This window comes from Leucoraja erinacea, chromosome 1 (genome assembly GCF_028641065.1).
Source record: "Leucoraja erinacea ecotype New England chromosome 1, Leri_hhj_1, whole genome shotgun sequence".
NCBI lineage: Eukaryota > Metazoa > Chordata > Chondrichthyes > Rajiformes > Rajidae > Leucoraja > Leucoraja erinaceus.
Window position 1 is genome coordinate 58,763,273 of NC_073377.1, and position 18,547 is coordinate 58,781,819.

The 18,547-nt window shown below is 39.7% G+C and overlaps 1 protein-coding gene across 1 annotated transcript in view; it reads right to left on the reverse strand.

Moving 5' to 3' along the window:
- Positions 1–1,005: 1,005 nt before the first annotated feature.
- The window catches only part of pcm1 (pericentriolar material 1), a 97,258-nt gene continuing 79,716 nt past the window's right edge, over positions 1,006–18,547 (reverse strand). The window contains 9 exon segments of the mRNA XM_055635315.1: positions 1,006–1,946; positions 8,254–8,371; positions 11,877–11,969; positions 12,132–12,358; positions 12,484–12,547; positions 14,179–14,333; positions 15,707–15,854; positions 17,023–17,082; positions 17,701–17,901. Coding sequence (XP_055491290.1) covers positions 1,921–1,946; positions 8,254–8,371; positions 11,877–11,969; positions 12,132–12,358; positions 12,484–12,547; positions 14,179–14,333; positions 15,707–15,854; positions 17,023–17,082; positions 17,701–17,901 — 1,092 coding nt within the window. The 3' untranslated portion in view covers positions 1,006–1,920.

Sequence of the window (18,547 nt, forward strand, 5' to 3'; positions counted from 1 at the left end):
GTTAATGGAGTTTGCTCAAGGAGCTAGAGTGCAGAACTTCACTCTTAAACTGCACAAGCTTGAATGTTATGGCACAGTACTGACCTTATTTTATTTTGAAATTGCATAGTAAACATTAAAATTGTACATTAAAAATTCAGAAAGGATTGCTGCATACAGCAACACGCCTGTCAAAAAAATAAATTGAAAGCAAACCACAGAAATCCAACTGGGTATATCTAATTCTACAAAAATGTTTTTGTGCCGGCACGAGCAGAAATAGTGCATCTATTCTAAATTTATAGTGTGAAAAACAAATTATCTAAATTAATGTAAATTCTTTCACTTCGAGTGTCACTCCTGATTACCTTCAGGCAGTTCTCAGAGTTAATAGCAACTCAACTTGAGTGTAGTTCTGCATGCTGTAGACATTTTGTTTGTCATTGTCATATAGCAATTTTTTTTACAAAATTTCAAAGAACAAAGGATTGTGAAATAATTTAATTTTGTCTTTAAGAAACTGCAATTATTTTCAGTTATATTGTTTTTCCAGTGTACCCAAGCAAACAATTACACTTATTTAGATTATATTAACGATACACCGCCCAAAACACTTGGTAAGATTACGTACACAATGCTTTAAACACAAACTAATTCATATTTTATGCCAACTTCTGAGATAAAAACATCGTAGAAGGGTGCATGTTATCAAGGCTTGAGCTTCTTTAATGACAACTGAGAAAGCATTCATCAGCAATGCCAATATATCAAATGCATTTTTGTTAGTTATGAACCTTAATGGTATATGGAAGTGTGAAGTGAATTTTGTTTACATGCAACTTACAATGAAATAATACAAAACTGCTTGAAATACCATCTAAACTTTGGTTTTCCAATGATAGCAACTAGGTAACTGTAGCACTAACACCCAGCTGTGGAAGGAAACTTTTGGCATTGATGTTCTGGGTAGGCTTAAATTCAGACAGGGTGAACATTTCAAAAAAATTAAAGTACAATAACAGTAAATCAGTGTTTGTAGTTCCATTTAATACCAATCCCTATGCCTGTACATAATTCATTTCTATGCTTGAATATGAAAGCAGAAAACAAACCATATGTCTAAAATCAGTAATTCAGTGTCCAAGTCAGAAGGAATTTTTATCTACAACATATGTAAGCTCCGTGGCTTTCTAATTCACAAATGTATTGTCACAAGCAACTTATGTAAACTACTTTCCAATGACAAATCAAATTTACAGGCAAAAATGGTGGACAAACAGTAGCATAGTCTCACCTGAGGGAGTTTAGCTACAATAGATAAATCGGTGAATTTAAAATATCACTTTCATTGTCCATTCAGTATTTTGTGTTCACTTTGAATTGGACCTCAAATCAGAAAATAACAATTACTGCAATCTGTACTGGTTGTCCAAATCAATACAATTTGCACATACAGTAGTCACAAAAAATGCTCCACCTTGAACAAGCACATTTAAACTTTATTTTAAATAGGCTGATAGTTGATATAGTACGATGATAGGTTAAACAGAATTACAGTTTAGGTAAATCATAATAAGTCTTAGAAGGTAGTGATGCACTTGTTGGTGACAAAATATAGTAGTGCTGGAATCAAAGCCTCTCATTATAAAAGTGGATATATTTCAGTATAAAAGAGAATTACACGGTCTTGTTATTACAAATTGAAAAATTAGAGTACAGCCGATTCAGAGATAAAATTATTTAAGTTACTGAGATGTGTTGCAACTTATACTAAATGTAGACCAAGAGAGCCTGGTTAGACTGACCAATTTAAAATGGACAATATTTCTACTGAAAGACCAAATGAAAACAAACAACAATTTCAGCATTCAACAAGAATCAAATTTCATTAACTTATTCCAAACAAAAACAAGATCATGATGAACATCAGTAAGTCGTCAGTCATGCACTTCGAGCTCCGCCATTTTCTATAAGAAAGGAGGAAAACAAGTTAAAATTAGTGACATTGTACACATAATAAATAGGGAGCAAAACGCACATCCTATTTAATTTTCGAATTCAGTTTAAGAATTTTCCTCACCACCAGCCACTAAAGACTTCTGATGCAAGTGCAGATGTATGATGTTGGTATAAAATAAAGCTGAAGGACAATCCTGACATATTGTGCGAACTATGTAGCTGCAGTGAACAGCGGTAAGCATGTTCAGGACAAAACTAGAATGTCACTAAAACAAAGAACATATTTACATTTTAATACATGAAAATATATTTTAACTTGCATTTTGTTGCAATGAAATTGAGGAGAGTAACCAGAAAATATTACTCCTGGACTCCAATATTCCACTCCTCTAGAATTATGTAGTCAGTTCAGGACAGCACAGTGGCGCAGCGGTAGCGTTGTTGCCTTACAGCGCCAGAGACTGGGATTCGATCCTTACCAGAGATACTGTCTCTACAGACTTTGTACATTCTTCCTGTGATCGCCTGGATTTTCTCCAGGTACTCCAGTTTCCTTCCACATCCCCAAAGACACACTGGTTTGTAGGTTAATTGACTTCCGTAAAAATTGTAAAATTATCCTTAGGATGGCGTTAGGTATCCCTGGTCAGTGCTGACGGTGTGGGCCGAAGAGGCTGTTTCCACCCTGCATCTCTAAAGTCTGAATTCTGTTTCTAGTTTCAAGAACATTGAACAATACGACACAGAAATAAGGCCTTTGGGGCTCATGTCTGTCCCGATCACAATGCCAAGTTAAACTAATCTCCTCTGCCTGCACGTGATCCATATTCGTCCATTTCCTATGGATCTATATCCCTTTCCAATGGCTTCTTCCACACTACTATTATATCAGCTTCTTCCACCACACCTGCCCATTCCAAGCATCGATCACTCTTTGTGTAAAAACTTAGCCCTCACATCTCCTTTGAACTTTCGCTCTCTAATCTTAAAGCTATGCCCTTGAGCCTTTGACATTTCCACCCAGAAAGACATGTTCCGACTGTTTACTCGATCAATGCCTCTCATAATTTTATATACTTCTGTACAACAGGAACTGGGGGTCCTTGTTCATCAGTCACTGAAAGTAAGCATGCAGGTACAGCAGGCAGTGAAGAAAGCAAATGGTATGATGGCCTTCATAACAAGAGGAGTTGAGTATAGGAGGAAAGAAGTCCTTCTGCAGTTGTACAGGGCACTAGTGAGACCACACCTGGAGTATTGTGTGCAGTTTTGGTCCCCTAATTTGAGGAAGGACATTCTTGCTATTGAGGGAGTGCAGCGTAGGTTCACAAGGTTAGTTCTCGGGATGGCGGGACTGTCATTTGTTGATAGAATGGAGCAGCTGGGCTTGTATACTCTGGAATTTAGAATGTTGAGAGGGGATCGTATTGAAGCATATAAGATTATTAAGGGTTTGGACACGCTAGAGGCAGGAAATATGTTCCCGATGTTGGGGGAGTCCAGAACCAGAGGCCACAGTTTAAGAATAAGGGACAAGCCATTTAGAATGAAGATGAGGAAAAACCTTTTCACACAGAGAGTTGTGAGTGTGGAATTTTTCTGCATCAGAAGGCGGTAGTGGCCGGTTCTCTGGATGCTTTCAAGATAGAGTTAGATAGAGCTATTAAGATAGCAGAGTCAGGGGAAAGAAGATTAGTCAGAGGGAAAGACAGTTTAAAAAGAGCGCAAAAGTCAGTCCTAGCTCAGTCCTTACGTGGAGCTCGGAGAAACAGCAAGCAGAAGCAAAGAGAGGATACTATTGGCTTGAAAGTCCGTGGGAAAGAAGGCGAGTCAGAGGGAAAGACAGTTTAAAAAGAGTCAAAAGCAAATCCTAACCCATGTAAATTGGTTATTTCCTACTAACCAATTGTAGTGCTTGTTAGTAGTTGCTCCACCTAATATGCGATTTATATTACCAAGATCTTGCTTACGTAATTCAGTCTGAGTAGCTGCTAGTTACGGAAAATGAAGATAAGAGTTCAGCCATCCACTCTCTCCTCCCTTCCTCTAACGAGCAACTTGACCCTGAGGTAACCATGTTTGTGAATATCAAGCCTGTGATCGCAAAGATTGATACGGCACGAATTGCAATGTCATCTTGTTATCTGAGTTAAAAAAAAAAAAAACGTAATGCTGAACATGTTGAAAAGGCCTCGGCCACGCTTTGGGCCTACGGGGGTGATGTTCTACACCCACTTGTACAAACTGATTTAAACTGCATCATAGACTCGCAGTCTTATACCCTAAAGTTTTATATCATCAAGGGGGATTCTGAAACTCTGCTTGGTATCAATGCATGCCACGATCTAGGCCTAGTCTACTTTGGTCGCACTGTCCATCAACTCTTTCTCGCTGAGGGCTCCACTCATCAAATACTCTCTCAATATAGAGAACTGTTTAATGATGAGCTTGGCAAGCTGCCCCTCAAGTACAACATCGCCTTTGATCCCAAAGTCACTCCAGTGGTTCGAGCACCACATCGTGTTCTTTATGCCATGCGTGACAGAGTACACAATGAGTTCAAGCGGATGGTCTCCCTGGGTGTCATTGCTGAAGTTACTGACCCATCTGACTGGGTTTCCACCATGGTGGTTGCAACGAAGAAAAACAAGGAGGAAATCAATATCTGCATCAACACCAGGGATCTCAAGACACAGCTATCAAGGGACCCACGCAAAACCAGCGAACAACAGCCCTCTAAACAGGACCAGTTCTCAGTAATGAAGGTATCGAATGTTCCCAATGATTGCCTAAGCAGCCTGGCACCACTACAATTCAGAGCACACAAAGCTGCTAGTTGCTGTAATGTCCTGCAGACCAATGCTGTAAGTGGACTTTAATAAATATGTTGTATCTTGACGTGTGTACGACTCGACTCATTGCAGCCCAGTCCTTACATGGAGCTCGGAGAAGCAGCAAGCAGAAGTAGAGAGAAGAGACTATTGGCTTGAAAGTGGGAAAGTCAGAGGGAAAGACAGTTTAAAACTGAGAAATGTGATTCGGAAATTGGCGAATTAGGCATTTTATCAGCCAATATAAGCAAGGTTGCTCTAAGGGAGCGGCCAGTCGGGAAGCGGTCTCGTGTGGGAAGCGGCCATGTGAGGGAAGCGCGAGTCTTTGGCTCAAGAAGTGCCTTGTGAGAAAAATGCAAGTCTTTTGCTCGAGAGTCTTGGGCGAGGAGGCTGAGGAGAGGAGACTATGCCAAAAGTTGGTGAGGACGGGACGCGGTGAACACATGACGGGTAAGATGATTCAGTGTGATGCTTGCAGGATGTGGGAGGTGCCTCTGGCTGCTACAAATGTGGTAAGTGCGTCCAAGTTCAGCTCCTGAAAGACTGTGTTGGGGCACTGGTGAAGCAACTTGATGACCTCAGGATCATCCGGGAAAACGAGTTTCCTGGACAGGGCCTACAGTGAGGTTGTGTCGCCAAGGATACAGGAAGAACCAAGGTGGGTGACTAAGAGAAAGTGGAGTAAACGTGGAGTGCAGGGGACCCAGGCGGCTGTGTCTAATGAAAACAGGTATGCCCTCTTGGGAGCTGTCGGGGCAGTGGACGCTTCCAGTCCATGCGGTGGCTCCAATCCTAGCGATGAGACTCGACTGGCGATACCAATGTCGGGCAGAGCTATAGTGGTGGGTGACGCCATTGTCCGAGGTGCGGACTGGAGATTCTGTGGCGGCAGGCGAGAATCGAGGATGGTCTGTTGCCTCCCTGGGGAAGTGAGTACAGGAAAAGTTTCAAAAGACTCCCAAATTAATGGGAAGGAAAGTTCGAGAGGGGATAAGAGTGTAAGGTCAGTGCCAATAGGGACCGGAGTGAGAGGGAGGTGAATACCAAAGTCAAAGTGATATATATGAATGCGCGAAGTATAAGAAATAAAGTGGACGAGTTTGAGGCTCAGTTAGAAATTGGCAGATATGATGTTGTGGGAATTACAGAGACATGGCGGCAAGAGGGCCCAGGGCTGGACACTGAATATTCAAGGGTATACATCTTATCGAAAAGACAGACAGGTGGGCAGAGGGGGTGGGGCTGCTCTGTATGTGAGGAATGAAATTCAATCCCTTGCATTTAAACAGGAGATGTGGAATCAGTATGGATAGAACTAAGGAATTGTAAGGGTGAAAATACCCTAATGGGACTTATCTACAGGCCCCCAAACAGTAGCCTGGATATAGGGTGCAAGTTGAACCAAGAGTTAAAATTGGCATGTCGTAAAGGGAATGCTACGGTTGTTATGGGAGATTTCAACATGCAGGTAGACTGGGAAAATCAGGTTGGTACTGGACCCCAAGAAAGGGAGTTTGTGGAGTGCCTCCGTGATAGCATCTTAGAACAGCTTGTACTGAAGTCTACCAGGGAGAAGGCAATTCTGGATTTAGTGTTGTGTAATGAACCGGATTTGGTAAGGGAATTTGGTTAATGAGCCATTAGGAGGTAGTGACCATAATACGATGTTTTAATCTACAATTTGAGAGGGAGAAGGGTAAATCGGAGGTGTCAGTATTACAGTTGAACAAAGGAGGCTATGGAGTCATGAGGGAGGAGCTGGCCAAGGTTGACTGGAAAGATATCCTGGCAAGGATGACAATGGAACAACAATGGCAGGTATTTCTGGGAATAATACAGAAGGTCCAGGATTAGTTCATTCCAAAGAGGAAGAAAGATGCCAAAGGGAGTAAGGGACGACCGTGGCTGACAAGGGAAGTCAGGGACAGTATAAAAATAAAAGAGAAGAAGTACAACATAGCAAAGATGAACGGGAAGCCTGAGGATTGGGTAAAGTTTAAGGAGCACCAGAAGATAACTAAAAATACGGGGAGAAAAGTTGAGGTACGAAATGCAGTTTAACCAAAGTTTTACAGCTGCAACATAACTTTCCTACTCAGATACTCTATGCTATGACCAATAAAGCAAAGCATACCATATTGCTTCTTTACCAGTCTATCCACCTCAGCTGCCACTTTCAGGGAGCTATGAATCCCTCTCTACATCAATGATGTTATGGGTCTTCCTATTAACTGCAAACTTTCCCCTTACATTTAACCTTTCAAAGGACAATACCTCACACTTGCTAGGATTAAACCTTACCTGTTATTTATCTTCCCTTATCTGTAACTGATCAATATCTCGCCATGTCCTTTAACAGCCATCCTTGTTCACCAACCCATTTATATTTATAACCGTTGATATATATAAATACACACACACACAAATATACATAGATATATACATACATATAAATAAATATGTATACATATAAATATACATACAAATAAATAAATATACATATAAATATGTATACATATAATACACAAATATACATATAAATTCACAAATATACATATAAATACACAAAATATACATATATAAATAAACACACACATATATATAAATAAATATACATATATAAATAAACACACACGCATACATATAAAAATACGCACGCACGCACATGCCAGATCTGAATCCAAACTACCTAGCCGCTGTGGATCACCTGCATCGTCATCTTCCATAGAAACAAGGAACTGCAGATGCTGATTTACGAAAAAAGGATTAGAATGCTCAAGTAACTCAGTAGGTCAGGTGACATCTCTGTAGAACATGGATAACATGTCCATGTTCTGCAAAGATGCTGCCTGATCTGCTGTGTTACTCCAGCACTGTGGCTTAATCTTCTAGATAGGCAATTGATAAAGTCCCTCGTAGCAGGCCTGACTAAAATCCATGTAGACCACAACCACTGACCCATCCTCATTGTGAACAATAGCTGACTGTCCCCAAGTATCCCATTATTTCACAAATGCGAGTAAATCCTATTCTAAAAAATCCTCTCCAAGAGCTTTCCTACTACTGATGAGGCTCATCTGGGTCATCTCTCCTTACACAAGCAACATTGGCTATGCTCCAATCATATTCTTTAAAATGTAGCGTCTGTGCAAAAAGCAGAGTAAAAAACTGGAAACACTACTTTTTAACCGTAGTGAATAGAAAAAATATAATTTCTAGAATTAAATTGAGGACAGAGAGAAGTTTTCTAAAAGTTGATTTTAACCATTGAGATCTTTTAAAATCATCTAACCCTGATTTATTCTACATATTACATTCTATAAAATCTGCCCTCATATTTTGTAATTGCTACTCCTCTTCTTTACAAGTTGTATAATAAATTAAACAGGAATGCAAATCAAACAGATAAAACATCTGGAATACAACAGATGATTAACCAACAAAATGCCAGAAAACTGCAAGTCAGCTATAATCTCACACATACCTGGCTCTTTTAGAGTGTCTACGCTGCCAGCAAGCTCTTTTGCTCCATCTTCGTCTAGCAGCATGCTGGTTAAATTATTATTTTGTTCCTCTTCAGAAATTCTCTTCATCAATTCAACCTGCGCAGATTGGACAAAAAGATTATTGTGAATTATTGCCATTTTCTTATCTGAATGGAATGTCTGTAAATGAGTACATATTGAGAAAATTGTAAATTTTCCATAATTGGACTGAGGCTAACTTATGGACATGTGATGTGATAAATAGTGTCAGAGTAATATAGCATAGAAACAAATCCTTTAAATCAAGTAATTCATCCCACCGAGTCAGTGACAACTAACAAGCACCAATCTACTCCAAACGCATGCAGAGGAGTATTTTATGGGAGGAGACAAACTGGAGATATATGGATGGAGTTAAAGGGAAAGAAAGTAAAAGAAAAGTTAAGAAATACACCAGAATTAACAGGGCAGAAAGCTCAGGAAGGGATAGGAGAGTATGGCCAAGTGAAATTGGAATCGATGTGAAGGGTGAAGGGGGTAATGGATTAAAAGTATTATATATGAATGCACGAAGTATAAGAAATAAAGTAGATGAGCTTGAGGCTCAGTTAGAAATTGGCAAGTATGATGTTGTGGGAATTACAGAGACACGGCTGCAAGAGGACCAGAGCTTGGAGCTGAATAATAATGAAGGGTATACATCCTATCGAAAAGACAGACAGGTGGGCAGAGGGGATGGGGTAGCTCTGTTGGTGAGGAATGAAATTCAGTCCCTTGCGAGGGGTGACAGAGCCAGGAGATGTAGAGTCAGTATGGATAAAACTGAGGAATTGTAAGGGTAAAACAACCCTATTTGGAGTTATCTACAGGCCCCCAAAACATTAGCCTGGGTATAGGGTGCAAGTTGAATCGGGTTAAAATTGGCATGTCGCAAAGGTAATGCTACGGTTGTTATGGGAGATTTCAACATGCAGGTTGACTGGGAAAATCAGGTTGGTGCTGGACCCCAAGAAAGGGAGTTTGTGGAGTGCCTCCGTGATTAATTCTTGCAGCAGCTTGTACTGGAGCCTACCAGGAAAAAAGCAATTCTGGATTTAGTGTTGTGTAATGAACCGGATTTGATAAGGGAACTCGAGGTAAAGGAGCTATTAGGAGATAGTGACCATAATATGATCATTTTTAATCTACAATGTGAGAGGGTGAAGGGAAAATCAGAATTGTCAGTATTACATTTGAATAAAGGGAACTATGGTGCCATGAGGGAGGAGCTGGTCACAGTTGACAGTAAGATACCCTAGCAGGGATGACAGTGGAACAACAATGGCAGGTAGTTCTCGGAATAATACAGAAGGTGCAGGATCAGTTCATTCCAAAGAGGAAGAAAGATTCGAACGGGAGTAAGGAGCAACTGTGGTTGGCAAAGGAAGTCGAGGAGTGTAAAAATAAAAGAGAAGTATAACATGGCAAAGATAAGCAGGAAGCCAGAGGATTGGGAAACTTTTAAAGAGCAACAGAAGATAACTAAAAAGGCAATACGGGGAGAAAAGATGAGGTACAAAGGTAAGCTAGCTAAGAGTATAAACGAGGTTAGTAAAAGCTTCTTTAGGTATGTGAAGAGGAAAAAATTAGTCCAGACCAAAGTTCGACCCTTGAAGACTGAAATAGGTGAATTTATTATGGGGAACAAGGAAATGGCAGAAGAGTTGAACAGGTACTTTGGATCCATCTTCACTAAGACGCAAACAATTTCCCTGATATGCTAGTGGCCATAGGATCTAGTGTGTCGGAGGAACTGAAGGAAATTCACATTAGACAGAAAAGGTGTTGGGTAGACTGATGGGACTGAAGGCTGATAAATCCCCAGGGCCTGATGGTCTGCATCTCAGGGTAGTTAAGGGAGTATCTCTAGAAATCATGAATGCATTGGTGATCATTTTCCGATGTTCTATAGATTCAGGATCAGTTCCTGTGGGTAGCTAATGTTGTCCCACTTTTTAAGAAAGACGGGAGCGAGAAAACAGGGAATCATGGACCAGTTAGCCTGACATTGGTGGTGGGGAATATGCTGGAGTCAATTATAAAAGATGAAATAACGGCACATTTGGATAGCAGTAACAGAATTGGTCCGAGTCAGCATGGATTTACGAGGGGGAAATCATGCTTGACTAATCTTCTAGAATTTTTTTAAGAGGAAAATGGACAAGGGAGAGCCAGTGGATGTAGTGTACCTGGACTTTCAGAAAGCATTTGATATGGTCCCACATAGGAGATTAGTGGGCAAAATTAGAGCACATGGTATTGGGGGTAAGATACTGACATGGATAGAAAATTGGTTGGCAGATTAGTAGGGATTAACGGGTCCCTTTCAGAATGGCAGGCAGTGACTAGTGGGGTACCACAAGGCTCGGTGCTGGGACCACAGCTATTTACAATATACATCAATGATTTAGATTTGAAGGGATTCAAAGTAACATTAGCAAATTTGCAGAATACACAAAGCTGAGTGGCAGTGTGAACTATGAAGAGGATGCTATGAGGATGCAGGGTAACCTGAACAGGTTGGGTGAGTGAGCGGATGCGTGGTGGATGAAATTTAATGTGGATAAATGTGAGGTTATCCACTTTGGTGGTAAAAACAGGAAGGCAGATTAATATCTTAATGGTGTCAAGTTGTGAAAAGGGGAAGTACAAAGAGATTTGGGGGTCCTTGTTTATCAGTCACTGAAAGTAAGCATGCAGGTACAGCAGGCAATGAAGAAAGCTAATGGCATGTTGGCCTTCATAACAAGAGTTGAGTATAGGAGCAAAGAGGTCATTCTACAGTTGTACAGGGCCCTAGTGAGACCACACCTGGAGTATTGCTAGAGGCAGGAAACATGTTCCTCTATTTTGCCTCTATTTTTTTCCTTCCAAATTAAGTACACAACTATAAGCAAACAGATGCACAAATATAAAAACAGCAACACAGGTTAATCAGAAAATTAAAAAAGCAAACTACAAGTTAAATTTCTTGACAGATAAGAACTGAAGAGCAGAAACCGTAATCACTAGTACAAAATCATAGTTAGACTACCTTGGAAGTTTGCCCCCTCCATTTTAAGAAACAATTCACACAAAAACATTCAAAATTCTTTCCTGATAAATATAATCTCCTGGATAAAACAAGAGAAGACCATTTCTCTAGAAAAAATACTGAGGCTTATCTAATGTAGACATAAATGCTGGAGAAACTCAGCAGGTGAGACAGCATCTATGGAGCGAAGGAAATAGGCAATGTTTCGGGTCGAGACCCTTCTTCAGGCTTAAATATTACAAGAGTTTGCTCGGGTAGATGTTATGTTTCCACGTGTAAGAGACAAGAATTATGACCTCAAAGGCAAGATAGACACGAATAAACGCAAAAAGAAATTCAAAGAAACGTACTTTTCTCAGAATTATTAGAATGTGAATTCAATCGAGGTGCAGTTGGGGCAATTAGTACAAATGTATTGAAGCTGTTCGAAAAGCACAATAGAATATGCCAACAGGGCAGGAGGAGATGACTTTATTTAGGACATAAATAGCAATTGAACCTGTTACAGTGAATGATCTGTTTCTATGCCATAAACACCCAGTAGTTTACCTCAGAAAGCACAGCGAGTCTTGGAGGCAGGTTTTCTACTTTAACAAAGTCATCTTCATCTGATTTTTGACTCAGATTGCCAGATCCAGCCTCCTGTTAGTAAAAAAGGAAATAAATTGCACAATTTTACTTTTCCAGATATCTCTGACAGATTTTGCAGTTAAAATAGCAAACATATTTGGGAATGAATGAACAAATCAGTAAGCAGTACTTATGGCCAATGGAGATGCAAAGAATATACTTTGATCTGCTTACATAATCATTAACTAATACAGGAGACTCTGTGTCAGGGCTGGCAGCCAATGAACTGTCCGGTGATCCTTCCAGGTCATTTTCTAATTCCATCTGCATCGATGTTCCTGGAGCATATTCACTTAAAGGTAAGGGCAGCTTTGAACTCTTGGTGTCTTCGCTGAATATTTGATTTGATACTGCCGAAGATTTAAAAGGAAGATTTGCAGTTTTGCCGCATTCATTTTCACCTACAAAATAAATATAAAATGCGAATTGATTTAGCTACCTAATCCAATATTAAGATAAATACAATATGGTCAAATTTCACTGTTTGTTGATTTTTAAATAAAAATCATATCAAAGCTTATTCTACCTGTGGCGACTGTGTCCTCGATTTGATTAACCACATCACCCTGGCTGGTTTTGGTAAGAAGATCCTATAAAGAGAAAAGTTCTGTTTGATAATAAGCACAATGCAGAATTTTCGAACTTAGTGGCAGAGAGTAGTCTGGCCCTTCAGCCTGCTCTGCTATTCCATAAGATCATGGCGATCCAGTACTTCATTCATTTTCCTTCCCAAACTCCTTACTCTTCAATTCTGTTGCTGCCACATTCTGCTTCTCTCAATGACAAGACATTGAGTAAAGACATTTAAAATAAAGAATAACCTTGCTATTTTACAATCCCATGCATAAACAATTGTTTACTATTCAATTTTAGAAGGTTAATATTTTATTCAGAATCTTCAGCCCAAGGAAACAGCTTCATGAGCCTACATACTGACAATGTCTTCAACAATCTCCAAAACTAAATCTCAATGAGCTATTTATTTTCTCTCCTTTCTTGACCAGTAATATATTTTTACATTACTTTTATTTTCAGTGAAGATAGAACACTGACACAGATATAATTGGTTTTAAGGCAAAACTCAATGACGGAAAACATGAGCTTTTGAATACAGATGTTCCATCTTGGCAACAGACAGTATGATGGGAGGAGGTTGCTTGTGACATAACATTTCTCAACGGTTTGCAACAAAGTTGGTGCATAAAAGCTGCAGTCCAGGAAAAAGAGCAATTACATAAAGCAAAACTTTGGCATTAAATGGGATGAAAGTTTGAAAAATTGAGCAGCCATAAAACATAACCTGGCAATGCACCCAACAAAAAGAAAATGTAACAAAGAACAGTATAAAAAGATGTTAAACTTTATTTGGAAAAAAGGACCCATGCGGCCCAAGATCAAATTATGTGGACCCTAATTAATAATAATACAATACCTTTATCCACAGGATGACATTGATAAATCAGGAAAAGGGGAAGTACAACATGATCTGGGTGTTCTTGTTCATTAGTCATTGAAAGTAAGCATGCAGGTCCAGTAGGCAGTGAAGCAAGCTAATGGCATGTTGGTCTTCATAACAAGAGGAGTTGAGTGTAGGAGCAAAGAGGTCCTTCTACAGTTGTGCGGGGCCCTAGTGAGACCACCTGGAGTATTGTGTGCTGTTTTGGTCTCCAAATTTGAGGAAGGACATTCTTGCTTTTGAGAGTTAGATAGAGCTCTTAAAGATAGCAGAGTTAAGGAATATGAGGAGAAGGCAGGAACGGGGTACTGATTGTGGATGATCAGCCATGATCACAGTGAATGGCGGTGCTGGCTCGAAGGCCAAATGGCCTACTCCTGCACCTCTTGTCTATTAAAGCTCTAATAGTCAACATTTCAAATAGGGCTGTCAATTAAAATTACGAACATGACCGCAATGGAATTAAGTTATATTAACAGGCTAACATGCATAATATTAACATGCTACAGACAAATAAAGTCAAAGTTTAAAATAAAGAGGCCAAACAAATTGCCTTGAATGCTATATGATAATGTACTGTAACTCTGAACCAACATGGAAAATAAGTGATTCAATTCCATTTCATATTAACAAATTAAAATTGTCTAGGGACATCGTCCCACATGAAAATCACTAAACCTCAGCAGTTGTTGTCAAAGTAGACATTTTAAAAGCACCTCAGAACTGCATAAACCAGCCAACACTGGTCATCATCTCAAATATTACCTGTTCATGATCATTTTCATCTGCAATTTCAATATTAGCCTGCAGAGATGTCTGCACATCAATATTGCAGGCATCAAAGTCCTCTATTTCATCTTCATTCTCATCCTCGCCACTTCCATAATTTGTTAATGCTTGAGTTTCAGCTTTTGAAAGACCTAATGGTTCCAATAAACAAGAATATTGTCATTTGTCTTTTTAAATTGAAAACACATTTGATAATTTTTTTACTTTGTCATTTATTAATCATGGCCAGAGCCATGCAAGTTTTGAAGCTTAGTCAATCAGATTCAGACTTTTTTGGGTTCTATTCAAGGATGTAATTTTTGTTGAATTGGGCGGCAGTGGTGCAGCTGGTAGAGCTGCTGCCTCACTGTGCCAGAGAACTGGGTTCCACCCTGCCCTTGGGTGTTGTCTGTGTGGAGTTTGCATGTTCTCCCTGACTACATAGGTTTCCTCCAGGTGCTCCAGTTTCCTCCCACATCCCAAAGACATGCAAGTTTGGAGGTTAACTGCCCCTTGTGTGCAGAGAGTGAATGTGAAAGTGGGATAGCACAGAATTAGTGTGAATGGGTGATTCATGATCGGCATAGACTTGATGGGCCGAAGGGCCAGTTTCCATGGTGTATCTTTCAATGAATCAAAAACTCCAAATAGGGCAGAACGGTGACACAGCGCCAGAGATCCGGGTTCGATCCTGACTACGGGTGCTCTCCTTTGGTTTCTGAATTCTCTTTCCATTTAGAAAATAGTTTATACGCTTATTCCTACTACCAAAATGCATTACTCCACACTTTGCTACACTGTATTCCATCTGCCACTTATTTGCCCAATCTCCCAATCTGTCTAAGTCCTTATGCAGTGTCCCTGTTTTCTCTAGACAACCTGGCCCCCTACCCACCTTCGTATCATCTTCAAACTTGACCACAGAGCCTTCAATCCCCTCATCCAAATGATAAGGATGTTAAGTGGACAACAGTGTTAAGAGTGGCGACCCCAGCAATGACCCCTGCGGAACACCGCTAGTCACTGGCAGCCAACCATAAAAAGCCCACTTTATTGCCACTTTGCCGTCTGCCATCCAACCAACCTGCTATCAATGTTGGTATCTTCCCCCTGATACCATGACCTCTCATCTTTTTTAGCAGCCTCACGTGCGGTACCTTATCCAAGGCCACCTGAAAATCCTGGTAAACCACATCCTCTGACTATTGTTTCTCTATCATGCTATTTACTTCCTCAAATAATTCCAACAGGTTTGTCAGGCAAGATCTCCCTTTCACAAATGTTGTCCCAAAGGATCTGTTTTTGTGCTGTTTGACTCAATCACAGAATTTTTTATTTCAATTCTTTGATAGATTAAATTTCAATTGGAAGGGGGAAATATCATTTGTACACAAAGCACAAATTTCTAAGGCATCTGTAGAATAACACATAGATTTCTCATACAAAGAATTTAATATTTCAATGTTATGCAAATCATACAAAAAATGTTTTAAAATTCCATAAGCCCAGCCACAAAATTTCTTACTGATGGAGACGCATTTAGCAGTCATGAGTTCACTTTCAGCATCATCATCCTCTCTGTCCGACAATCCACTTTTCATTAACTTCTCGGCTTCAACAGATTCATTTGCTTTGAGATTATCTGCAATAGCAATCTCACTTTCATCCTTATCCTACAAAATAAAAATAATTAGAACAAAATGAGTGATTTAGACCATTTGGAAAAATGGGCTGAAAGATGGCAGATGGAGTTTAATGCTGATAAATGTGAGGTGCTACACCTTGGCAGGACAAATCAAAATAGGACGTACATGGTAAATGGTAGGGCATTGAAGAATACAGTTGAACAGAGGGATCTGGGAATAACCGTGCATAGTTCCTTGAAGGTGGAATCTCATATAGATAGGGTGGAAAGAAAGCTTTTGGTATGCTAGCCTTTATAAATCAGAGCATTGAGTATAGAAGTTGGCATGTAATGTTAAAATTGTACAAGGCATTGGTGAGACCAAATCTGGAGTATGGTGTACAATTTTGGTCGCCCAATTATAGGAAGGATGTCAACAAAATAGAGAGAGTACAGAGGAGATTTACTAGAATGTTGCCTGGGTTTCAACAACTAAGTTACAGAGATAGTTTAAATAAGTTAGGTCTTTATTCTCTGGAGCGCAGAAGGTTAAGGGGGGACGATAGAGGTCTTTAAAATGATGAGAGGGATAGACAGAGTTGATGTGGACAAGCTTTTCCCTTTGAGAATAGGGAAGATTCAAACAAGAGGACATGACTTCAGAATTAAGGGACAGAAGTTTAGGGGTAACATGAGGGGGAACTTCTTTACTCAGAGAGTGGTAGCGGTGTGGAATGAGCTTCCAGTGGAAGTGGTGGAGGCAGGTTCGTTGGTATCATTTAAAAATAAATTGGATAGGCATATGGATGAGAAGGGAATGGAGGGTTATGGTATGAGTGCAGGCAGGTGGGACTAAGGGAAAAAAAGTTGTTCGGCACGGACTTGTAAGGCCGAGATGGCCTGTTTCCGTGCTGTAATTGTTATATGGTTATATGGTTAAAATAAACATAAACTGGGAGCATATAAACCTGGAATAACGTTAAAGACGTAAGAAATAATTTTAAGCAAAAACTTCCAAAATAAACTTTGTGTATTATTTCATGGTAGCTTGGGAGAAAAACAGGTAAACGAAGCAATTTGTGAAAATGCAATGACCTGACATGAATTTATTATTTCAACGAAACTCAGTTAAAAAAAACCCATAAAATAGTAGAGCAACAGAGCAATTGCAGAATCTATCCAGACCTCCCATTGTCTTGGAAAACATTCATACTTACTTTGTCTTCATCTTCAAGCTCTTCTGCAGAGGAATCATCCTCTTTGAAATGTGCCTTCTCCTATTTAGTAAGAAATTTCAGAACAAGAATGCATTAAATAATTTGATCATCAAACTCCCAATTGACTAATCTGTCCTTCACATGCTTGGTGCAAGTAATTTCCAGCAACAGGATATATTCTCACATTTACAAAACAATCCTGAAAATTCAACTGTAGCATTGAAGAAATTGCAGAAGTTGCATCTCATAATGAACTTCCTCAATATTCCAATGTTGTCAGTTCACAGCAGTCTGTTTTACAATCGTATTACTATTCAGAAGTTTTTATTTAAGCATGACACAGGAGGCAGTCTATCAGTCCATTAGGTCTAGGCCAGCTCCTAGCAGAGCAATTCCGCCAGTCATAATTTTTAATTTTTATACTTCCCAACTCACCATTGATTCTTCTGCCACTCATGTTCATTATAGGGTAATTTATAGTAGCTAATTAACCTGTCAGCACATGTCAGGCTGCACCCAGTTGCTTAGAAATTGAGGCATCAGCATTAATTGCTGCATCACCATGACAGTCGACAAAAAATATTGTTTTTGTTAAAATTGCTCCAAAGAGTCAACAAAATTTACAATCGCAAATTAAGACAATATTTGTAAAACTTTGTATCAAACATATTACCATACCTCTGTTGTATAACGATGTTTAAAAGATGCCACTTCTTTCAGTCTTCTTTTGCATCTTTGTTTTGCTGCCACACTACTGTTATCTAGGTCTTGCATGAGTCTAAAGAATGCAAGTTCATTGAATAGGATCTCTGAAATCTCAACCAGCAAATCCTCCCCACATTCCTTGAGTTTACGACCAGCAAACTTAGCCAGAGAGTCCTATTTGGACAAAGTCAAAGCTTCAATTACAGAATGGATCCACAGGAATGAGCTAATACAGCGCCTCAGACATTTTAATAAATCCTGGCACATTTACATGCTGGTGCACCATTTTCCCTCATATCATCATATTGGGCTTGTATTCACTGGAGTTTAGAAGGACGAGGAGGGATCTTACAGAAACATATAACATTATAAAAGGACTGGACAAGCTAGATGCAGGAAAAATGTTCCCAATGTTGGGTGAGTCCAGAACCAGGAGCCACAGTCTCAGAATAAAGGGGAGGCCATTTAAGACTGAGGTGAGAAGAAACTTTTTCACCCAGAGTTGTGAATTTGTGGAATTCTCTGCCAGAGGGCAGTGGAGGCCAAATCACTGGATGGATTTAAGAGAGTTAGATAGAGCTCTAGGGGCTAGTGGAATCAAGGGATATGGGGAGAAGGCAGGCACGGGTTATTGATTGGGGACGATCAGCCATGATCAATGAATGGCGGTGCTGGCTCGAAGGGCCGAATGGCCTCCTCCTGCGCCTATTTTCTATGTTTCTAACATGCCAGAAATCTATTGAAAGCCATAAAAATATAAAACCTACGAAAATACACTATAGTAATAGCAATACTGATAAGTAAAAGTGTTGATTTTATA